This window comes from Ooceraea biroi, chromosome 6 (genome assembly GCF_003672135.1).
Source record: "Ooceraea biroi isolate clonal line C1 chromosome 6, Obir_v5.4, whole genome shotgun sequence".
NCBI classification, from domain to species: domain Eukaryota; kingdom Metazoa; phylum Arthropoda; class Insecta; order Hymenoptera; family Formicidae; genus Ooceraea; species Ooceraea biroi.
Window position 1 is genome coordinate 13,305,530 of NC_039511.1, and position 24,031 is coordinate 13,329,560.

A 24,031-nucleotide genomic window follows, 5' to 3' on the forward strand; every position below is an offset into this window, starting at 1 on the left:
AGTGTATAATAAAACTGATTTCTAGTCTCTTAAGATTACGTTTTTATTTTCTTAATTTTTTTTTTTCAAGTATACTTTATTGTACCACATTCTCATGTACCTAATACTTTATTGTAAGTAAGAAAAGAATTTGAAGTTATTTTGCAATTTAACATGAAAAGTGTAACAATTTTACTGTTCAAAAAGCATTTAAAAATTCATATTAATACAATGACCATGAATATTTTGTTTTATATTGTAGTATAAGAGAATGTGAATATTATATTCTTAAAACAATGTTCACGAAATATATGATTATTAGTTCTTGGTTTGGCCGTTGGTACCTGGTGGCGCTGAGATCTTGGATCGCACAATGGCTGCCCATTAGCAGTCCATAGGTATATAGTCAAAGCTTGGAAATAAACCACGATAGCCGTGCAGTATACACGTAATACATGAATGTAAGCAAACAGAAGCATCATTTACGATTTGTCACATTTTGAGATAGAGAAAGAAAGAAATGGAGAAAGGGAGAGAGGGAAAGAGACAGAAAAGAAGTCAAACTCCGGTCTTGATACGTCCAACATCGACGAGATACTTTTAAAGACTGATTGTGAAACTGTCAGCTATATGGGATCTGGTGAAGGCCAGAAATAAGCGAAGAACTTGGCATTATCGATCGATACTGCATTTGGTTGTACTGAAGCTGACTGTAGATTTGACCGAATTGCAAGACTTTTAAGTAGGGTGCTAGATTTCAAAATTATTATGTCTACATGAATTGTTTGCGTATTGTTCATATAATTACACGGACTCTTTTCATGTAAACTATGTAAACTGTGTAACCTATTGGGCTGACCGAAAATTCGTGCGGATTTCTTTTTTGGCAAAATTTAAACTTTGTATTAATTCTTGATACAAAGTTTTGCGTTTGAATTTTTATTAAATTTAGCGTGTTCTCTAGCTGGAAAACGCCCACTAGAATACCATCCTAAACTTCCGTTTGTTTACGCATAAAGTGCGATGGCGTTACTATCGCAGCTGTCGCGTGTCATCTTTGCCCGAGAGTTTCTTTTCTTTTGCTCTCGCGTAGTCCAGTCTTCTTTTGACATTTACCAGATGCTGGCTGTCAATTCGAGTAGTCTATTTCTGACATGTCTAGTGCTGATCTACATATGTATTTATTGTAGATCTTTTAGATAATAATATTTCGCTATTTCCAATTATATAGAATTTATTAATACAGCAAAAAAAATTGGAGTGTATATGTATAATATACAAATTCAACGAGAAAATACTGCTAGGAAGAGATAATCGAGGTTTCGTGGAGTGATTAATGTCTTATTAAATGTCAATATACACACACATGATAAAGCTGCACCTTTATCCAATGTAAAGATTGATAAAACGTTTTAAAGTAATAGTTAAGTAATAGTCAAGCAGAGAAGATTGGTATGTATCTCTTATGAGATGAAATCTGCATGCAACATTATTGGGCGTATCGATAAAAACTATTTTATTGTATAGATTGTAGCTTAAGGAAGCATGTACCTGACAGAATTGTTGTTTACAGATTCATTTATGAAGCTATATTGAATTTAATATGCCAAGTTCGCATCTATACGCCATAAACAATGAGGGGCGCGTATTTGGATTGTCGACATCTGGGAATATGTGGCGTGAGTTTATGTACCTGGGACTTGAATTTAAACAGCTGTCGGCAGTGCCACACTTTATGTGGGCTATTGGTGGTGACAGACAAGTTTATGTTCACGTTCACGGCTTAGACATACCAATTAGAATCAAGGAAGAGACTTACGAAAATGAGGTATGTGTCTAAGATGCATTATTTGACATTAGATGAGGACAATTACATGTACTCTAAATATGTTATATAAAGGAAATTGCAATAAATAAGGAAGTCTATTTGAAGAACAAAACAATTCAAACTATAATCTCTCAGTCGTAATTTTGGCATTGTAATACTATAACATGTACTAAATGATTTTAGCATAGTTTTATACACAAAGAACTCATATCAGCGTTTTATAATTAATAAATATTTGTTGATTATAAAGCTCAAATTATTAATTAATTTTAGCGATGGCTGCCTTTAGAAGGATTTTCTGGAAGATTGCTCCCGACTGACAGATACAATTTTTCAAATCAAGATGGTACAGTTGATCGAAGCAGAGACAAAGTAAAATTGCCATCGATGGCATGGCAATGGGAAGGTGATTGGCAAATAGAAACAACGCTAGATGGTCAACCATTAGATCACGATGTAAATATATATTTTTTAATATCATTTGTTTGTACATTGTACAAATTATGCTTTTTACCTTGTTTTTACTCTACTATTTTATGTGCTTAATCTGCATTATAAACAAATAAATGTGCTACTATCAAGTTTTATTTTCGAAATGGTAGAATACAATTTTAGCTGCTTTAATGTAATAAAATTTAATGCAATTTCAAGATCGTAACATTATTTCATGTGTAACAAAATCTAATATTATTTTTTGTACAAAAATGCTTTATTTTACTCTATTATATCTGTGAAGAAATATTTAAATTAAAAACATATTATTTCTTTCTTTACGGTTATGCATCATATCGTTCAACTATAAATAGAATAACATTTAATATACAACGTGTACATATAACAATGCATGAATCTCATATATTTTATGATATAACTATTATAATATTTATGATTACTATATTTTCACGCTTTTTATGAGTATTATGTTCTTCACAACATTTCATTTATGTATAGATTTGTTATCAGTTGCCCATCTGTTGCCAGTTGACCAAAGAAAATCTTATGATCACAGAGAATCTGATGTTTTGATAGGGCTGGACATACGCAATTGATTTCCCAGCTACATATACTACAAAAAAGCAATGGAAATCCTGCGTAAGAAGGCGCAAATGGGTCCGTTATCGAAGATACAGCGCTATGAATTCGTGGTGTGCTATCGCACCTCTTCATAAGGATCCAACTAAGGTGATGGGAAACGCTATGATGTCGTACGTGACTTCCACGTTCCTTTTTACGTGATTTAACTAAATAATGTATCACGCTTTTAGGAACCTTTTATCGATGTAGCTGTGGGTGGAAATCAAATGCCTGGAGATAGCTCCGGAAGTTTAATAGTTTGGGCGGTGACCGCTCACGGAAGGGTATAACTTTTAATTTTGGAGGATTTTCTACACTAATATTTTTCTTAATTGTATTATTTTGGACAGCAAATTATTGTGCATTATTATTTAGGTGATGTTTCGCGTTGGGACGAGCACAACTTGCCCCGAAGGACAGAGATGGAGCTCTATTAAGTTGACAAACGGTTACGAAGTTTGTCAGATCAGTGTTGGAGTAACTGGTCTTGTTTGGGCAGTGCTTATGACAGGCAAAGCGCTCGTCCGTACTGGTGTAACGAGGGACAATCCAATGGGTACGTAAGCACATGCAAATATAAGATGTCATAACAACATTAAAAATATATATTTATTTATCAGTGTAACGGTAAATAACGGTAATATTAATTATCATATACATGTTAAAGGCGAGGATTGGTCAGAAGTGGAACCGCCGCAAAAGGATTTAAGATTGGTGCAAGTTAGCGTAGGTACTGACGCTGTATGGGCCGTTACGCACGACGGTGGAGTGTGGTTTCGGAAGGGTGTCCAGGGCGAGATAAGCGGTGTTTGTGAGCAATTGGCTACTGGTACCGGTTGGGTCGAAATGCTAAGCAAAATGACATTGGTGTCGGTTGCTCCAAATGATCAAGTAATTTAATATTAATTAATTCTTATTTTACGTAGCAAAGAAAATTTTGTTGTATACTTATCATATATTTTTCGTCGTCATGTTTGATAAAGGTTTGGGCTATTGGCTACGACGATCGCTGTTTATATTATCGTACTGGTATCACACGCTCCGAGTTAACGGGGAAAAGATGGAAATTAATAAACGCGCCGCTCCAACTGAGTCGAGCGAGTAGCAATGCCAGTTTGTCATCCAGCAACAGGCACAGCGTCTGCGGCACGCCGCAACAACCACGTCATCAGAGCTGGAGTTCCTTGGTAAAGGCATAATCTTTTATATTATTTATCACGTAGGATAATAAAATTTGACAATGCATTTAATTAAATCTGAACATTTTTATTGTATCTTTGTAGAGTAATACATATATCTGGCATATCTTTATAGAATCGTCCTCATAGCACGAGCGAAGGTACAACATTAATCAGAGAATGGGAGGAACAATCGCGTTCAGCGCCAACGCCTACATCTTTAAAATTGTGGCAACGTACCGGTGATGGCATACCCGTCAAAAATAATCAACAAACATCGTTCCAAGATATATATCTAAATGAAGAGAGAAAGAGGTAAAAGCGATCATCTTCAATGACTTGTGCTTAGGGGGGAACCTGATTCTAAATAGTTATGATAGAGAGTTTCTCAAATAAAAAAAGAAATCTAATTTTTCTGTACTATAGATCTGCAAGTTCCGTAGACACGGGTGATCTGAACGAAGCTAGTGTTGCTAATATAACTATATCTAATGAATCTTTAGCAAAAAGCGGAGAATCCATAGTTGTCTCGGGAAAAGGAATGGGCAGTACCGTTAAGGTTAAAATGACTTCAAAATTAATTAAAGTGCTGATTAACGTATTACTACATACAATATAAAAAATATATAAACAATGATAATGAACGATACATTGTGATAGATTAATCCTGCCGCTTGGAGCCCTGTCCACTCTGTTGGTTCGATGGTGGGCGTTGAAGCACATCCGGAAACGGACGGTAGTATATTTGATCCAGATTTAACTGGAGATTCCGGGGTGTACGGTGAAGATGACAGCGCAGGGATAATATATTGGGCGGAGTGCGACGTGTCATGGTACAAAGTCGAAGCTGGGGCGTGCTTCGTTGATCCAACGAATCCACCAAAGTGGTAAGATCAATGATTCTATTCCTAGAGATCTTACAAATACAAATACGTTTAATAATTTAGGAGTTGATGATAAACCTTATAAATCCTTAATTACTGTTAATCGAATAGGATTGCAGATGGCAATGGTACGACACAAGGGGAAATTGGAGAGTCATGGAGGATATATATTTTAGAGGAACTAAGAGCGAGATTAAAGAAAATGCCATTCGATTCTTCAATAGAATACGAAAAAGCTGTCGAAAAGTAAGGAGAAGATAACTACGATTACATACGCATGATAAGAAATATTGCTTTCTATTTAACAAACTGTATTATAGATCATCTTGGGTAAAGACTGGCGATGCTAAATGTAAAATAAAAAATGGCAACATGTATGAAGATTGCAAGATTGAACTGGAATGGATAAGCAGTGATACTGGTTCATTGGATTCTGGCACCTTAATCATTTTGAATGCAGACGGTGTAACAAGCATAGTACGTTGAAGCGAAATTTCCAAATTTATTCTACACGTAATTCTAAATGTTTGTACATTACGACATAATGTTTATTTAAATAATATTGCAGATACAGTTTCCAGTTTCGGAAATCACATGCGTCGTATGCTGTAGCGAGCCCGGTAACCCAAGAATAGCGATTTATACACCTAAATTAAATCGTTCGAAGGTACTTAGATTACAGTTTGCGAGCGATACGGAAATGGAAGACTGGTTGGCGCATTTAACTTCAGGTAAGGATCGTGCTCGATAACGCGAGACAATAGGGAGCTATATACGAAGAAGATATGTTTCCTTTTAGTATCTTGCCAGATGTATAACGTGTATGGTAAGCCTGGTCCAAATTCCATTTGGACCACAACTGCACTAGGTGATATTTACGTATTCGATCCAGCAATCGCAGAGGTAAAGCAGAGAAATATTTGTGCTATATAATAAAAAAAAAATAAAAGTGTCAATCAAGAAAGAGCATCATTTGTTATTTATTATACATAGGAATGTCAATTATCCGAAGACGGATATGTACAAGAAATGGACGTTGCTGGCAAAGAGCTACCATTCGAGAGCATATTACAAAATGGCTTTGCATGTGGTAGCACGCTAAAAATTACCGTATGCGTTCATGATGACGCTGACAGGTAAACTTGGACAGACAAACTTATTAATAGTGTTAAAGATTTATGTTAGCTTTTTTAGATGAAGATTAATCTGTGAGATAGTTTCATGCACACTGTTTGTTGCACACTTGGAACTTTTTTCAGGTTGTTTTTTAATCTTGTCTGTTATACTACAACGTTTGTGAAGCAAAAGACTGTAACAGACAGTCATGACATAGCTTTGCATTTCAATCCAAGATTCAAAGAAAACATCATTGTGCGAAACACATATCAGAATGGTCAGTGGGGAGACGAGGAGAGAAGCGGACGTAGTCCATTAAAGGCAGGCTGTGACTTCACGCTCTATATCGTCTGCGAAGAGCATGGTTATAGAATTTTTATAAACGGTAGCGAGTATACTTTTTATAGCCACCGAATACCCTCACAAAGTATCACTCACTTACGTATAAAGGGATTGCTGACTTTAAGCAGTATCACTTATAAATCTACATCCGTAAGTAAAATATTTTATTTCGACAACGCCTTATTACTTGCTCACTAACGTCATATTTAATGGAGATTTCATTCTTCTCTCGCGCGCAGGTAATTATCGAGCCCAGCACCATGTTTTGGCGACAAATTGGCGGACATTTAAAAAAAGTTGAGACATCTTCTGTGGGCGTTACCTGGGGCATTGGCTACGATTACACTGCATGGGTCTATACGAGTGGTTGGGGAGGTGCTTTTCTCAAAGGTATATTTTTTCCGAATTTTATAACAAAGACACAACCGCAATGAATATTTCAACCTCGATCTCTTGATAATATTTTAATAATATAATTAATAATTTGATCGAATAATCTGACTGAATGAATTAAACGTTAATGAGAAAAATGATTACGTTAGGCCTGGGAACTAGCAATACTGGAATAAATACAATGGTGGATACTCACAATTATTACGTGTACGAGAATCAACGTTGGAATCCAGTAACTGGTTATACCGCGCATGGTCTTCCAACTGATCGTTACATGTGGAGCGATGCAACTGGGCGACACAAATGTACGCGAGAGCATACGAAGTTGTTGTCAATGCACTGGCATTGGGTGAGTGTAAAAGAAGCTCGTACATTTAAAAAAATGGGAAAACTGACCATTCTGCTCTCTATACGACTCACTAAGTTCTTGTTCGCTAGAAAGAGATGATTCGAAGAGATAAAAACAATTTGTTATTTTCTTCCTGATGTTTGAGCTCGACTAAAATACTTGTATCTGAAGGTATCGGACTGGATCGTCGACTTTCATACACCCGGTGGTGTTGACAGAGACGGTTGGCAATATGCTACCGATTTCCCGTCACAATATCACGGTAAAAAACAATTTACCGACTATGTTCGAAGAAGACGATGGTTCAGAAGATGCCAATTGACGACCAGCGGCCCCTGGCAAGAATTGGGAAATACCAAACTTGTCGATGTTTCTTTATATGTATGTCTATCATTACTTCATCTTCAAAGCTTTCGGAAAAAAGACGTTTCAAATATTTTTAATTCTTAATTAGGCGACTGGAAAGCCTGGCACAGATGCTCCTATTTATGTCTGGGCAATTGCTGCAAACGGTGAGGCTCTATTCAGACGTGGAGTTTCGGAATCTTGCCCAATGGTACGATTATTTAAATATTCTTGTACTTATGTGATAAAATATTATAATATTAGATTTTTACTTATCTAATATCAGATGTTAACTTTAAAATAAATTTTTAATCATTTAATGAAAATCGTTAAAATATAGAGTAATACTTTTCAAAGATAATATTATATAATATATTTTATATGTTATGTTTATATAGGGAGTATCATGGGAGCACATACCAAGCGATCAACCTTTAATTGGTATATCATGCGGTCCGTGTGGACAAGTTTGGGCTGTTGGGAAAAATGGTTCCTCCTGTTGGAGATTAGGTATCAGCGCCACAAAACCAACTGGTATGAAATTTTTATTAAATGTTTTTGCAAAATCGTGTGTATATAACAGCTAATTTTAATAACTTATTTCAACAATTTTATAGTAAATGGAACTCGTTAGGTATATATTCTGTCAATAATTTAGGTGTACAATGGCAGAATGTCGAACCACCTTCGGGAGCTCAGTTAAAGCAAATTTCGGTGGGGCACGATGTGGTATGGACTTTAGATACGATGGGTAGATTATCAGTGCGTCGCGAGATACAATCGAATGTTTTCCCCGAAGGAACTCACTGGCAAACGTTACCTACTATGCCAAACGATCCTATTCATATAGGTATTATACTTTTTTATATCATGAATTAATTATGTCATCATTTTTTTAAATTAAATCAAATGTCGATGTTTCCAGACATGTCAGTAATAAATGCTAAACAAGGATTTCGACATGTGTCCGTTTCGCGAGAACAAGGCCAAGTCTGGGCCATTTCGGGAGCTGGCATCATTTGCCGAAGAATTGGTATTACTCGCGAAAATCCAGCTGGAACCGGATGGGTAACCGGTATAGGAGTAAGTAAAGCAAAAGTTGAAGACTCATTTTCAGACATAAAGAATAGATTCATTGCAATATAACGAAATTGAATGATATAAAACACTATATCATTTAATAAGTAGTAACTACAAATATATAATTAAATATTTTTCCCGATTGCAATTAATATCGAAAAGAGAATAATATTGTTTATCTTATTTAAAATATGCACGATTATATAATTTTTTGAGAGAACATTACATATTCAATTGTTTAGAGATTACCAGAAATGTGAAACGATAATTACCTCTGATATTCAGAAACTACATATAATATGAAGAAGTAAAATTTTGATTTATTTTTAACAGGCAAACTGGCAAAATATAAGTCTTGGAGGACTTGTAAATAAAACCAAATAATCCATACTGCGAGAATTGGTTATATTAACGTAAATTTTGTGATTACTTTGTAAGATATAATATAACAGACGCATTTATGCGATCTATACCAATAAAATTGCCAATCTTTAGCCATATATTATATTATATAAGCTGAATTGATTAACATTATATTGAAAACTTTTTTTCCATAAAAATGTAATCAAAGAAATCGAAATGCTTGCTTATTGCTTGCTTAAGAAATTGAAAAATAACTTGCTTAATATATACAATTATGAGCACATGCACATAATGTCATTTAAAATATTATTTCTTTAATTATTTATTTGCATCGAAAGTATTTAATAATAAAATAATAATTACTGTATTAACATTCTATTATTTTTTTTATATTATATATTCCTAAAACATGAAAAAAGTGATTAAATACATATAAATGCATATAAAATAGCATAACGTAAAATGCTGATATAAAAGTATAATAAAAGTAACTATTTTGTGTTACTAGATAAAGGCTCTGTAATTTTTAGATGATACAAATGATACAAATAAGCTAAATAAGAGTTTAAAACGCATGTCTCTCAAGAGTCTTAACTTCTTATTTGCCTTATTTGTCTTACTATTTTGTGATATAGACATTCCGCTGATTATGACAAATCTGAATAGTATTAAACTGTTTTTACTAATTCTTTTAATCTAAAAAGAATTTTATATATATTTTTAATATATTCAATGCTTGGCAATAATTTTTTATACAACAGATCATCAATTTTATTTCTATTATGTACAAATAATATTTATTATGTTATAAAGTAAGTATTAGATAATAACACGATTATTACAAAATGAGAATAATTGTATAATTCTCTATGAAAATTATTATCTAATTATGTATATTGTTAATGTACTGGACATAATATTGTATATTTGAATAAACTTATCATTTCTTATTTGGTCGATGTAAAAAGCACAAATTATTATTTCTATCTTATCAACAAACATCACAATAAAATATGCTTTTATTATATATAGCATTGCTATTATTATTATTATTATGCTTGCTGTATTATTGTCATCGTTATTAATATACATATGTACAAGTATATCAAATATAAATATATAACAGATAAAATATAAATATAAAACAGATTGTGGAAGAAGAACTATGATGCTTACAATTATTTTTGCTAAAATAAGAAATTAAGATAACTTTACAAAAGAATGAAAAAAATTTATAACTTTAGATTCTTTTTACATTAATGTGACAATGATGGTTTCTGTATATGGATATTGCATTATTATGAAATTTATAATCAAGAAATGCTTTTCAATACTAACTTTACATGATAATTTCGTTTTGTGTCAATCAAATAAAGTTATACAAAATCATTCTTACTCATATCACTCTCGAATGGCTGGAACAAGATGTTATGAAATGATCTTCCATATTGTTTCCTTTTTTCAAATAAAAGAAGGAATTTTTATTAAAATGATGTCACTGTCCTAAACTTCTCCACGTACTTTTGTTGTAATTTTTCGCTTTCTATCTTATCTTTTTTTCCTTGCTTGCTGTGAGTAACCCCATAGAAACCGTAAATGCCGAAACCTGTATATAAGAAATAAAATTAATCTTAAATTAATTATAAAATTAATCTTTGGAAATATAAATCTTGCGTTTTCTTATTTAGTTTCGTTCTACATCTTATGTTACGTTTTATGTGTACTGCTTACCGATCAGCAACCAAGTGCCGAATCTAATCCAGGTAAAGACGTCTAGTTGGAACATTAAATATATGTTTATAAAAATACTGAAGCACGGGATGAGCGGGACAAGCGGGACCTATACATTATTGAAATACATTAAATTGATATCGACACTTCGCGAAATCAATGGACGAATCGTTACATTGTTACAATAAGATAATTGTACTCTCAGTGCGTGTATCTACCTTGAAAGACAATTCAGTCTTTTGTACTGGTTGCCTACCAATCGCTGCTACATTCAGAAAAAGGACAATTACTAGTACACCTAATATCACAGATACTACTACGTTTCCTGCAAGCAGCTGCGCGCCCATGTTACTAATCAGAAATGTAATAATGCATATAACAATACCTAAAACAGTTAAATTTTAAATCACCGATAATTCCCGCAACCTGCGTGATAGTATTCTTACATTGATTCGCATGAACTTACAGAATACGGCGATACCGATATTTGCGATTCTGCTAGAGAGCTCGGTCGGTTCCTTTTGATTGTGCAAATTAAATGACTCTTTAAATGCACTTATAGGCGTAAACTGATAATGACTAATCGACGACACAGCAGTAGCAATACCGCAGTGCTCTTCCTTTTGGTACCTGTAATAAATATCTATGCGTATATCCAATTACTATTATCAGTCTCAAGTAAATTTTTACGAGCGATTGGATATATTGGGTCGTCCGGAAAGTTCGTGCCGATTTTTAATAGATAGCGTTGGAACATGTCTGAATATATCAATGTTATTGAAAACATACGATTTATAATACACATGCTTAAAGGTGACATTTCAACGCATCTTTAGGAAAAAAGTTGTTTGAGATAAATTGATTCGTGTCAGTTTTGTACTCTTTTGAAGATGGAAGAAAACAAAGAACATTTTAGACACTTGATGCTTTTCTATTACCGGAAAGGCAAAAATGCCTCACAAGCAACAAATTCGATATGTTCTGTTTACGGAGAAGGCGCTTTAGCCGAAAGAACCGTACGTAAGTGGTTCGCTAAGTTTAGAGCTGGTGATTTTAATCTTAAAGACCAAGAACGCTCGGGCAGACCCTCTACTACTGATGATGACCAAATCAAGACACTGATCGAGAATAACCCGCGCTACACGACACGTGAATTAGCAGAGATACTGAAAATATCGAAAACCACTGTCCACGATCATGTAGTGAAGCTTGGTTACGTAAGTCGCTATGATGTATGGGTTCCGCATAATTTGGCCGAAAAAATTTAATGGATCGCATTTCCATATGCGACTCGCTGTACAAGCGCAACGAAAACGTACCATTTTTGAAGCAATTAGTGATGGGTGACGAAAAATGGATCATTTACAACAATGTAGAACGAAAAAGATCCTGGGGTAAGCGAAATGAACCAGCATTAACCACTCCGAAAGCCGGCCTTCATCCAAAAAAGTCATGCTCTGTGTCTGGTGGGATTGGAAAGGAATCCTATATTATGAGCTCCTACCACACAACCAAACGATAAATGCAGATAAGTACTGCTCGCAACTGGACGAATTAAAGACAGCGATTCAGGAAAAACGTCCAGAATTAGCTAATAGGAAGGGCGTCGTGTTCCCATCGTGTTTCCATCAGGACAATGCCAGACCTCATGTTTCTTTGACCACCCGACAAAAATTGTTGGAGTTTGGCTGGGATGTGCTACCTCACCCACCGTATTCACCAGACATTGCACCTTCAGACTTTCACTTATTTAGGTCTGTGCAAAATTCTCTTAGCGGCAAGAACTTCAACTCTTTGATCGACATAAAAAACCACCTTGAGGAGTTTTTCGCCGAGAAACCTAAGAAGTTCTGGAAGAATGGAATCTTCCAGTTGCGTGAAAGATGGACAAAAGTTGTGAAACAAAACGGTGCATACATAAGTCAATAAATATTTATCGACATAAAAAAATGTTGCCTTTGAATTTTCCTTCAAAATCGGCACGAACTTTCCGGACGACCCAATATTACCTCAATATTAACACACATATCGCTACTATCGTGTATGCGAGTAGCGTGCCGATAGACATCATATCGATCAGCTGCTGCAAATTGAAGATGAGCGTCATAAGACCTAAAACAGAGAGCAGTTTCTGTCAAAATTATTCAGCGACCGTGTCTCTCCTCAAGGATGTCCTCGTCCATGTCTTGCTACGCACTTTAATCGGACTTTTACCAACCGATAAGTAGGCCAGAGAGCACCGTGCCGTATATTGGCGTCATAGTTTTAGGATGCACCTTGGAGAGAATCTCGAATATTACACCGTCGCTGGCCATGGCATACAGTACGCGCGGCAGCGGAAACATGGCGCCCAAGAGACTGGTACACAGCGCGAACACCGCACCTACGTTGACGATCCATTTGATGACGGGCCATCCGATCTCCTCGAACGCATGCGGAAACGGAGCGTCCGCATCCTAAACATATATAAATAAATAAATAAATAAACGACCGTATCTGGTTCATTAATTGTGTGTCTCATGAGTTTCTAATCAATTCCGTATTAGTATGCAGAGAGAAAATCGCGATACCTGAGCGTAATAAGGCAACATCATTGTCAGAACCGTGGAGATGCTGAAGTACGCTACGAATATAATGATCAGAGACAGTACGATCGCTAGAGGAATATGACGTTGCGGATTCTTCGCCTCTTCGCCGGTGGTAGCGACGGTGTCGAATCCCACGAATCCGTAGAAACACTTCGCCGCTCCGACCATCACTCCGCTCATGCCGAACGGCATGAACCCGCCGGTCCCGGCATTTTTCACAGAGCTCGGAATATCCGCCGGCGCGATCGACCAATTCGATGGATTTGCTGCAAGAATATTTACTGATGCGCAATCTAGCAATCTACATTTTCCTTCCAGAACAGGTCTGCGGCAAGAAAGACCGAAGGAAAAAAAATAAAGTTCTAAATTCTAAAGAAAGATTTTACAGCACTTTCATACAGCCTGAACTCCGATCACGCTCTCTCTCTGCTCTGCGCAAAAGATACGTCGAGTGTTTAGGTGAATCTAATCATCATAATTATAACTTACCGGCTTACCTTTTATTGATCCTGAGACGACGACGATCGCGATCGTGATTAGGTTTATAATGGTAAATATGTTATTCAAGATCGTTGATTCCCTCACCCCTATGGACAACAGCACCACCAGTAGCATAACCATCGCGAAAGCGAAAAAATCAGGATACTCCGACAGGAAAGAGATGTCTATAGGCATGAGAGAACGCAGCGCGTTACCCATGGCATTTCCTATCAATGCGTCAATATAATTGCTAAGACCTCGAGCGACGCTAGCTGTACCTGTAAACAATTATGCCGTCGCGTACTGCATAGAGATAGTTCGCCTTCGGTTTTCCTCATCGTTACTCGCACGCTCACCGATCACATACTCCAAAATTAAATTCCATCCTATGACGAACGCAATAAATTCGCCCACTGTTACGTAACTGTAAACATACGCCGAACCAGCCTTTGGTACTCTCGATGCGAATTCCGCGTAGCACATACCTGCCATACAACAATATAAATATACAGGGTAGCCCATTTTAATTTATACAGTCGATTTTTTAAAAAACTAAAAGAGATACGAAAAAATGTTTCAGACAGACATGTCACGATTTCGAGGGGGACATAAGATGATACCATTGGTTTGACCTTGAATAGTCGTTTGAAGGTCACGCGAAGATCACCTTCAATTTCTTAAATTGAAACCCCAACTTTTTATTGCAGATTCTTATTCTCCATCGAAAAGTAAGTAACTTTTGTCTGAAACATTTTTCCGAAAAATGTCATCTTATGTCCTTAAAATGATCTTCAAGATGAGTTTTGAGGACATTTTAAGGACATAAGATGACATTTTTCGGAAAAATGTTTCAGACAAAAGTTACTTACTTTTCGATGGAGAATAAGAATCTGCAATAAAAAGTTGGGGTTTCAATTTAAGAAATTGAAGGTGATCTTCGCGTGACCTTCAAACGACTATTCAAGGTCAAACCAATGGTATCATCTTATGTCCCCCTTGAAATCGTGACATGTCTGTCTGAAACATTTTTTCGTATCTCTTTTAGTTTTTTAAAAAATCGACTGTATAAATTAAAATGGGCCACCCTGTATTTAAAAAATCGATACTTCTCGTTACGCTATAATTTGTCAGTTTTTATGCGTTTAACGTTATTTTATCATCGTTATCAAATGTAATGGGTAGCATAGAATGTTAGGATAAAGTTCCGAAAAGCACTCACCCCCGATTTTTTCGAAACTTACTATTCCTACGTATTTCGACGCGTTAATTACGAATATCATAGTGAAAATTGGCGACTATTTGATTTTCATGGTGAAAACCATGAAAAACCCATAAGAATTATAGTTTTTTATGCTTATTTCAGTAAATACGGAAAATCATAATAAATGGTTTAGACAAAAGTTTTAGATCTCACACAGATAAACATTTTAGGTTCTATGCAGTTTCAACGTACGAATAATAGTTTTCGAGGAAATCGAGTATAAAGAGAATAATACTGCAGGAAAGTCTCTTCCTCACTGTTTTTCTTGAAACTTCACAGAATAGTGTATTGTGGCCCGTAAAACACAAACCGGGGTGCTTTTTTACCGTGAGTCCCCTCGCCTCTAACTTCTAACCTAACCTAACCTAACCTAACAATATGACTCCGCAAAAATGAAAAGTGGCCGTGTATATTAAACAAAATAATATATTAACGCACAAATGTATATAACTTCTAACCTAACCTAACCAAACAATATGGCTCCGCAAAAATGAAAAGTGACCGTGTACATTAATTAAAATAATATATTAACGCACAAATGTATATAACTTCTAACCTAACCTAACCTAACCTAACCTAAACCAAAACCTACACCTAATATTGTAAAATTTCAGCAAAATCGTAAAGGAGGACGTTCTCCTTCAGTTTTATCGTCTCTCACAACTTTTCCATTTATAACCTTCTAATAAACAATAAGAACTGAGTAAAACCTTTCGGAAGTTACTCAGCACGATGTCCTTAATAACATCCGAAACAATGATCGCAGCTAGCTTTCTTATACGAAATAACTACCGTTTTCTTTTGTTGATTATTATTATTCTCAGGTATATTATTTCTTATATCTTTGAAACTATTCAAAAGCCGAAGATAGCGTTCGATCATTGACCTTAACATGACCTCTCGAGGCTACCTACAAAAGTATATCAATCGGAGCGTTGTCCCTTTCCGAAGAACAGCCTTATTTTTTTAGTGTAACGCTTACTGTCTTTATCCTCGATTTCCCCGAAAACTACTATTCGTACAATGAAAATGTATAGGACCTAAAATGTTTATCTCTGTGAGGTCTAAAACTTTTGTCTAAAACAGTTATCATGATTTTCCGTATTTACTGAGATAAGCATAAAAAACTATAAGTTTTATGGGTTTTTCATGGTTTTCACCATGAAAATCAAATAGCCGCCCATTTTCACTATGATATTCGTAATTAGCGCGTCAAAATACATAGGAATACTGAGTTTCGAAAAAATCGGGGGTGAGTGCTTTTCGGAACTACACCCGAATGTTATACAATAAATTTATTGTAACTCAAAACTATCGGCATTCTTGGTATCTAATCAAGAGGCTCATTTCGCTGACAGTTTCGAAATAGCAGCAGTTGCAAAAGCTACTTTGTATAAAAGATCAATATTAATGATAATTGCATAATTTTACCCGCAAAGGCGGACGCAACGGCTGCTATGAGGAAAGAGATACAGACGGCAGGTCCAGCCGTATCCTTCGCCACGCTTCCAGCAAGGACGTAAACGCCTAAACCAAGAGTCGCACCAACGCCGAGTGCAGTCAAGTCGAATAAACCAAGGACACGTGCTAGTTGTTCATCTTTTACCTCTTCGTTCTCCTCGACGCGTCTTCGCGACAACGCTTTCCATAATCGGCTTGTCATATCGATCTCTGCTTTCTCACACCTATACGTAAATCATTTCGCATATTCGTTAAATATTTCTTGTCTTAATTATTATATTTGCAGAGTAAAAATGCCTCGCGCACCGCGTACAATGAGCAGATTAATCCGTTAAAGAAAAATAATCTATAAGTCTATATATTCTTTATTTTTGTAAAATGTATCAATTAGTTATAATCATAAAATTCAAGGGAGACATTTATATAGATAAATTGGAAAATAAAATTAAGAATTACTAGCTTTCATGTATCCAAGTGCGAATCTTAGACAAAATCGCATATATTCGCATATGCGATTAAATGTTACTGCCATTAACATTCGACCTTGGTGGCACTTTCTCTCCGTTCACTTATTCCTCGTACATTCGTTTCGTTCCATTTGTGCTTGAAACTTTACGTACATTAGAGTAAGTTTGATATTGTTCAGATACATTCACGGCAAAACTTATGTATGCCAGACTAATGACAACCACGCTACTAAAGTTATTAATAATAACAAAAACATAGAACGCAGACGGATCAGGAATCTAGCTTAAGAAAGTAATCTAGCTTAACAGAAAGTTTATCTTGAATAATCATGCGTGTCATCAATAATTTATCACGTGCTTTCAACAGAGGTACGAAATCTTTTTACAGTCATAAGTGCTATAAAATGTAGCCTTAGTCATGACATGACTTAGTCATTATCAGATTTCATACTTAGATAGTCTGATTATAAACATACTATCACGAGCAAGCGTTCAAAGCGCATGTTACAAAACACACCTATCAACAGTTATTAACAGAACAATAATAACGTCCAAACATGCGTGTTGATTCTATCTCCATAACAATTATAAACTTTAAATAACTGGAATTAAATAGGTGTCTGTGATATTGACTTTTTTTTATTTTACAAATTCCAAGTTACAGTTGATTTTTTCACAAGAGTTAAACCTGTAAATTTATGTGTATAGATTCAAACTGATTGTAAGACGTAGTTTGTAGAGCTGAGGCAGAAACGTTAAATTACGTTTTGAAAAAGTTTCTATTAGCAAACGAATTGTTCGATGGTAGTTTAAAAAATTTTATTTTGGGATAAAATTTTCAGCAATTGAGAAGTAGAAATGGGATATAAAAACTTCATTCAGTCTAAAAACGTCAAGTTTTAAAAAAATGGGATACATAATGTAACGTCGAAAGTGAATTATTATTGCTAACGATGCATATTTTGATTAAATAAAATTTCTATTTTGAGAATATAACATTTTTATTTCTAAAACCGGATGATGATATATGATATTGTACATAATCTTTAATTAAAACTTGAGCTAATAAACCATAATCGTATAATATATTTATCACACAACATACAAGGTCTTCGCTCTTACTCTTGTTGCGTTTGTAAAACGTATTTGCCTTGAATCAAATCATTAAAGTTAAGAGAGCAAATATTTACTAACTGTCTCTTGCACTTGGTTTCACATCAAAGATTATGAATTCATATTACTTTCATGCAGATTCGGATCAGATTGCACATAGAAATAAAGCTACTTTTATATCATCGAAAAGTGCAATTTACAAATTTTATGCTTTTCTTGAACAACTACCGTAGAAAAGAATTTATTTTATTAAACGGCAATTTGCTCGTCAAAATGAATATTGATTAATAAAATCTATCGCAGAACGTTATTTTTATATTGCGCGCAACTCGCATAATTTATGCTGTCTTAGACGGAAAATCCAGATCCTTAATAGAAATGATCTTTCGAAATAAACCAAGATAATCCCGCAATTGTAATTTTTCCTGTATCTAAAAACTTTGTTGTATTGTTCTTGACGTAAATGTGTAATAATTAGCATTGAAAAAAATTTAATACAAGTATAATTGATACCTGAAGAGTTTTGGTTGTACGTATCTATCCTTAAACAAAAGTAATCAACATCTTCATACCGTACGACAATCGCGTAAATAATTGGACAATTATAAAATTCGAATATATGTCCTCCGGAAGCTATTTGGCTGGGTTTTTCTAGCTCTTTGTAGTTTCTGTAACTGGCACTGAGCCTTGAGTTATTTAACGTCGCCTATACAATGACAGTAACTACCGATAGTGATCTAACGAATTTGCGTGATTTCATTTCCGATATAAAGTTACGATCCTCGTGATACGTAATCGCAAATCTTTTGAATGTTAATTATAATTAAAAAGTAAACTATAAAATTTAATTGTGCGGATATATTTGCGTACGAGATATATAGATTTTAATTATTTGCTATAGAACGGATCGAAAATCCGCAAATTATTTGCTAATACTGACGTAAATATTGAAATATTAGATTATTCGTTGATTATTAGTGTTCGTGAAGTTCTAACGTCTACGGTCTCGTAAAATACGAAAGATATGCAAAAAAGAAATGCGTAAGAACATTTATGATACATATTTGTATAAATTTGATCAAATGACAAGAAATTTTGATTAACGCACCGGCTGATGAAATAATATTAGAAAATGCGAACAGTAAGTACGCAATTGACGTAATTGTAACAATATGCACATGACAATCATTAGTAATGCTGATTTGTAACGTGTTTGTGCTGAATATAGTTACTGGAATTGCAGAAAGAATAATAATTAGGCGCAGTTTGTGCCGTAATATAATTCCTTGCAACAAGAAATAGAACATTATATTAATAAAAAATAATCTTTCGAGATATTTTCTAGGTTGAAGAAAAAAAAGAGCATTGCTAAATTTAGTTCTAGGACACAGAAGAAGTATACTTTTACAATTTACATATTTATCTCGAAAAGTAGCGGTCAACTTTTAAGAAGGCGCATTTATAGCTTCGTAACTTCCAATACACTGTTCTTTAATATAATATTAAGCTTTTTTTGTTTATGTTAACTAACAACATTCACAAGACACGTGATAATGTTTATATTCTGTTATTAATGCTTTCTTTTAGAACTATTATACAATAATATATTATCTAATACTTAGTACTTAGTAAACAACCAATGAAGCTGACATTAAGCACTGAAATTAGGATGCTTAAGTGAATACTATAAAATTAGTTAGACTTACTTAACTTCGATGTACGTAGAATGGAAATATTAAAGCAGACCGGATAGGACGTACACGACTAAATATGATGGACATAGAATGAATGCGAATCAGAACAGGTGCGTCAATTATAAACCGTACAGAGAACTGATCGCCTCGACGGACGATCGTAAATTAATCACTTACTATAATGGTATGATGCTCACTTTCCAGCTAGGCAGCAGGTAAACTCTGCGTTCCCCCACCATATTGTTGAAGTAGGACGTCTGCGTTAGGAACTGCCGCATGCTATACTTGCCGCAAAATTCAATCACGTGTCAGATATGTTTATCCAACGTGCTTAATTGGCATACATTACCTAAGAATATTCCGACGAATAAAAAGAAAAATCTTTCGTTTTATCGTACAATGTATCTCTGTATATAATAGGTAGATATAAATTACTAGTGTTTTTACAAAATTATAATCAACATATATCTCATACAAAAAATATCTTAGTTTTACTATATACTATATCATTTTTCATTCGTTACGTTTTCATGAGAATACATATTCATAAAAAATTCTTTTAAATAATAATAAACATAATATCTAAATTACAGAATGTACGTTTAATTAATACAAACTGCTATAATCCCTTCAATGATTTATTATTTCTAACAGAATGTTTTCAATTTTTCTATTTCTAATGTATGTATCATACTAGCATCCTAATATCCTAAACTAATTATCAAAATCAGTATTAAACTACTCATTACAAGGTATTATTTTGTTGCTCTTTGGCAGTATTTGTGTAAAACTTTCCACTGATTTATCAGTTAAGATTTATCTGTAGAATTTTTGTACATTTCAGAATTTGCTGCACAACCAGGGCACGTGTGCAAAATTTCGTGAATAAATATCTCGCAGTCCAAGCAAAACGTTTGATTACATTTTCCGCAAATGTATATCTGAAAATAAATTATACAACATGACATCTCTCTTATTTAAAATATTTCTAGACTAGCTACATATTAATTTTCCGCGGATATTTCGGAACTGACGTTGAAATTTTCCAATTCTAGATAATATTTAAGTAATGGGAGTAGAAATACGTGTATTATATGGACTTTACGTTATTTATCAGACAACATTTCATGATTTATATATAGAACTCATATATATACATATATTTAAATTACGTATTTATACTTTCTTTTTCAAAACTCCATTTTATAAATTATATATTTAAAGTAACATAAAAATTCTAATTTTTATATTATTTCATCCCATGCAGTGTATCTACAAAACGTATTCGTATGCATATCATTGATTAAATTTTAAAGATTGGAAACATATATTTATATCCTTAAGTATGAATTATTTATGACATACACGTTTTTAATATTCTATATTAAATAATTTGCTACGATCAAACTGCACAATTTTATTTGCAACAATATATGGAAAAAGCGACAGTCATTACCTTTTTGTCTTTCTGACTAAAAGCTTTTTGGCAACCAAAACACAAAGAATGATCACCCTCGTATGTAACCTCTTTGAAGGGTCCAACGGGAAATAAATAATGATATGATCGTGCCAAATGTGGAGCAGATACTAAAGTAAGACCGCAAGCTCGACATTCCACAGGGAGCTCGCAGTGTTTGCTGAGACACTGGGGACAAAGGTAGCCAGTGCTCATAAACTTAACTGACTCGTCAGAACTGTCTGCGTGGCTGTAAAAAATATATACGAATAAGAATAATCTTGACAGTAAAATTGTAAACTAGCAAACAATTGTTTGACATAAACAATTATGACACTTACCACATGCACACCGTCATAGATGTATCTGACGCACTAGAGTGTAGAGCGTGATGAGGAAATCCCATTTTCACAAGCGCCGCGTCTAATCGCATTGCAGCAGGCGGTGGGTCCACGTGCGCGTTTAATTGTTCCTTGTAATGTTTATCGTCGAGCGCAACACCGTGCTCACCACCAGTAGCATTTGCCATTCGTTTGCAGATATACAGTTCGGCAGCTAGCCCTATCACGCTGCACCTAATACCATCTGATTTCATGTTCTGAAAAAAAAAACAAAAAAAACATATTAAAGGTATTCTTAAAATAAATATTGTTACACATATATGTGACTGGATTACTCGTATTGTCTCGTTGATGTCTCCAGGATCGCAAGTAGTGAGAGCCCCTATGATTATCAATATTTCTTTACTGGCATGAGAGGGCAATAACTTCAATGAATTTGTCGCTAACTCTAAAGAATTTTGTAGGGATGGTTCACCAGTCAGTACAGTCTGCTGTAAGGCTTGCAATTCCTACAAATAACACATGTTCACAGTACGCAGGGTAAAATATTTACACTAAAAATATATATGTATAATTACCTTAACGTGCTTCCTTGAATTACCAGCCAAATCGCTAATTTTCTCAGCTCTTTTGTTCCTAGTCGTAATTATGCCCAATTGACTTATAGGATTTTGATAAAAAAACTCTTCGATGAAATCCTCCAGAAGCTCGAGGCAAATAGATAGATTTAACAAACTATTACACACTCGTACATTTTACATCAGCCAATGATTATGTGCATTTTTGTTATACCTTCAGGGAACATAGGAAACGGGTTGGCTTCAAATCTTGATTCGACATTGATTCAGAGGAATCCAAGATGATATAAAGATGTCTCATCATTCCTAATCTGGAGCCCTGTTTCCTTTCCAGTTGACGCTTCCTTTTGGCATTGTGAATAATGTCCGCGACAGATGCTTCTAGTAATCCATGATCATCTTCTTTGATAGCTTCCCTGAAGAACAAATGTATTGTTGCAGTCATGCTATTCGACTAATACAGAACTTACAAATTTTTTATTTAAAGGTTATTATCAACATTACTTTAATATAAACTTAATTGAGCTTACACCCATAGAAAACATACCATGTTTTCTCATAGCCGGTTTCCCAACGATATTCCTTTTCTTCGAGTTCTTCCTCAGCCATTGTTTACTGAAACAAAATATTCTGTGACAAAAATGAACTACCGAAACGAACAAAATACCATGTGATAAAATAATATTATCATAAAGATTACAAAATACAAGGCAAAAAACAAGATAACTTTGTACGTACCTTTTTATAAGTCGTTATATAATTTATCTCCAAAAATAAGTTGTCAATTGTTGTTTACGTATGGTAATTCGGAGCTTTTAAAAAACATAACCAACTTCTGGAATAAATGAAATGACATCGAGAGGTTAGGCCGGTACACGGACGCAGTTTCATGAAAATCCATCGACTTAAGAATATAATAGATGATACAATTTATCGCCAGTTGAACAAACTCTTTGTTTTCATTTTCCACTGTCGGTAATTGTTTTAGAACAATTTATACAGGACAAATCTACTGCAATGATTGATTGGTCATGATAGTAATTAGAAATAACTAAAACTATTAATATACTTATTTTTAGACTAAAAACAACGCTGATGTGGAACAACGTTATCCATACAAGGGCAAATATATACAAGTTGAACATGCAGGATGCTCGATAATATAAAACAACCAACGCTCGTGAGGAAATAGAAAAAATCGAGTAGAAAAGTTGTGCACCGTTTTACGAGTTTTGCAATAATTATCAAGATATTAATTCAAGGGAGTTCAAGAAGGTTAGTAAATAAGCGCGTATTACCTAGCAACGAACGTAAACAAGTGGCGGCAAGTGGACAGTGCTCCGATTCTTTTTGTAATATTTTCTAATAGGCTTCAATCGCGCTTACAATTAGAGCACTATTCTTATTACTTTGGCGAACGAAATGCGCTCATTTACCAATCTTCTTTAATTAACATCTCGATTATTATTTCCAGGCTATATACATATTATTTGCAGGCAAATCTTTGAGTAATAAAATATTGATATTTTCTACTTAATCTAAAAATTAAGATTTTCTGAAAGTACCTTGCTAAAATCTACAAATTGTAACAAATAACATTTACTCTATAATACAATTAGTTATTATATTGTAGATTGATTTAGTTTTCCCCTATATATCTATTTCTGTATAACAATCTTTTATTAAAATTTGTAAAACGTAGGTTTATTAATGACAGAGGTCCCAGATATTAGTGATACGGCCCTTGCTACCTAGCTTGGCAGAACAGAAAAGCGGCTGATTAAAAATTCCAAGGTTATGTCCATACTATAGTAATACCTCTCTGGTAACACGTTTACTCGAATGATCTCGAATTATCTATTAACTTATAATAATATTATATTATTATATACGTAATAATAATATAATATATATTATATCATACATATAA

At 34.3% G+C, this 24,031-nt stretch overlaps 3 protein-coding genes and 1 long non-coding RNA gene across 6 annotated transcripts; 2 read left to right on the forward strand and 2 right to left on the reverse strand.

Moving 5' to 3' along the window:
- Positions 1–207: 207 nt before the first annotated feature.
- On the forward strand, positions 208–9,174 carry LOC105276746 (tectonin beta-propeller repeat-containing protein). Its single transcript, XM_011334624.2, has 25 exons — positions 208–1,431; positions 1,553–1,807; positions 2,081–2,263; positions 2,837–2,989; positions 3,073–3,165; positions 3,257–3,437; positions 3,549–3,772; positions 3,865–4,068; positions 4,196–4,374; positions 4,486–4,618; positions 4,720–4,946; positions 5,055–5,189; positions 5,264–5,420; positions 5,512–5,674; positions 5,743–5,846; positions 5,937–6,079; positions 6,203–6,551; positions 6,641–6,791; positions 6,944–7,143; positions 7,315–7,524; positions 7,598–7,699; positions 7,887–8,022; positions 8,147–8,338; positions 8,414–8,571; positions 8,902–9,174. The coding sequence occupies exons 2-25, from the start codon at positions 1,583–1,585 to the stop codon at positions 8,950–8,952; spliced, it is 4,053 nt and encodes a 1,350-aa protein (XP_011332926.1). The 5' UTR covers positions 208–1,431; positions 1,553–1,582; the 3' UTR covers positions 8,953–9,174.
- Positions 9,175–9,874: 700 nt separating this feature from the next.
- Positions 9,875–20,241, reverse strand: LOC105276760 (cationic amino acid transporter 3). Of its 2 annotated transcripts, XM_011334644.3 has the most exons (11): positions 19,739–20,241; positions 16,423–16,676; positions 14,087–14,215; positions 13,748–14,008; positions 13,233–13,516; positions 12,881–13,118; positions 12,672–12,774; positions 11,129–11,292; positions 10,881–11,047; positions 10,663–10,771; positions 9,875–10,537 (listed from the first exon to the last, which is right to left on the reverse strand). In XM_011334644.3, the coding sequence occupies exons 2-11, from the start codon at positions 16,652–16,654 to the stop codon at positions 10,416–10,418; spliced, it is 1,809 nt and encodes a 602-aa protein (XP_011332946.1). In that variant the 5' UTR covers positions 16,655–16,676; positions 19,739–20,241; the 3' UTR covers positions 9,875–10,415. The 2 variants fall into 2 exon arrangements, with proteins under 2 accessions (XP_011332946.1, XP_011332955.1); XM_011334653.3 differs by lacking the exons at positions 16,423–16,676; positions 19,739–20,241 and adding an exon at positions 15,249–15,270.
- Positions 20,242–20,346: 105 nt separating this feature from the next.
- Positions 20,347–22,973, reverse strand: LOC105276825 (general transcription factor IIH subunit 2). 2 transcript variants are annotated; one of them, XM_011334757.3, is made up of 8 exons: positions 22,840–22,973; positions 22,649–22,716; positions 22,316–22,517; positions 22,102–22,230; positions 21,859–22,032; positions 21,524–21,780; positions 21,183–21,432; positions 20,530–20,667 (listed from the first exon to the last, which is right to left on the reverse strand). In XM_011334757.3, exons 2-8 carry the CDS (start codon positions 22,708–22,710, stop codon positions 20,536–20,538), a joined length of 1,206 nt encoding a protein of 401 aa, XP_011333059.1. In that variant the 5' UTR covers positions 22,711–22,716; positions 22,840–22,973; the 3' UTR covers positions 20,530–20,535. The 2 variants fall into 2 exon arrangements, with proteins under 2 accessions (XP_026826619.1, XP_011333059.1); XM_026970818.1 differs by lacking the exon at positions 22,840–22,973 and having other exon boundaries at positions 20,347–20,667; positions 22,649–22,710.
- A 311-nt stretch (positions 22,974–23,284) lies between these two features.
- On the forward strand, positions 23,285–23,733 carry LOC105276819. The gene is made up of 2 exons (XR_893464.2): positions 23,285–23,376; positions 23,576–23,733. It is a non-coding gene; the product is annotated as an uncharacterized LOC105276819 (long non-coding RNA).
- Positions 23,734–24,031: the final 298 nt, after the last annotated feature.

Excerpts from the sequence above, each read along its gene's own strand:
- LOC105276825 (XM_026970818.1), bottom strand. The coding sequence starts at position 22,710 with ATGGCTGAGGAAGAACTCGAAGAAAAGGAATATCGTTGGGAAACCGGC. Across the intron at positions 22,518-22,648 it reads ACCGGCTATGAGAAAACATG|GGAAGCTATCAAAGAAGATG; the intron begins GTATGTTTTCTA and ends TTTGTTCTTCAG. Across the intron at positions 21,433-21,523 it reads TCTATGACGGTGTGCATGTG|CCACGCAGACAGTTCTGACG; the intron begins GTAAGTGTCATA and ends TATTTTTTACAG.
- LOC105276760 (XM_011334644.3), bottom strand. The coding sequence starts at position 16,654 with ATGACAAGCCGATTATGGAAAGCGTTGTCGCGAAGACGCGTCGAGGAG. Across the intron at positions 14,216-16,422 it reads CGTTGCGTCCGCCTTTGCGG|GTATGTGCTACGCGGAATTC; the intron begins GTAAAATTATGC and ends GTTGTATGGCAG. Across the intron at positions 12,775-12,880 it reads GCTCTCTGGCCTACTTATCG|GTCTTATGACGCTCATCTTC; the intron begins GTTGGTAAAAGT and ends TCTCTGTTTTAG.
- LOC105276746 (XM_011334624.2), top strand. The coding sequence starts at position 1,583 with ATGCCAAGTTCGCATCTATACGCCATAAACAATGAGGGGCGCGTATTT. Across the intron at positions 5,421-5,511 it reads CAGACGGTGTAACAAGCATA|ATACAGTTTCCAGTTTCGGA; the intron begins GTACGTTGAAGC and ends ATAATATTGCAG. Across the intron at positions 5,675-5,742 it reads GTTGGCGCATTTAACTTCAG|TATCTTGCCAGATGTATAAC; the intron begins GTAAGGATCGTG and ends GTTTCCTTTTAG.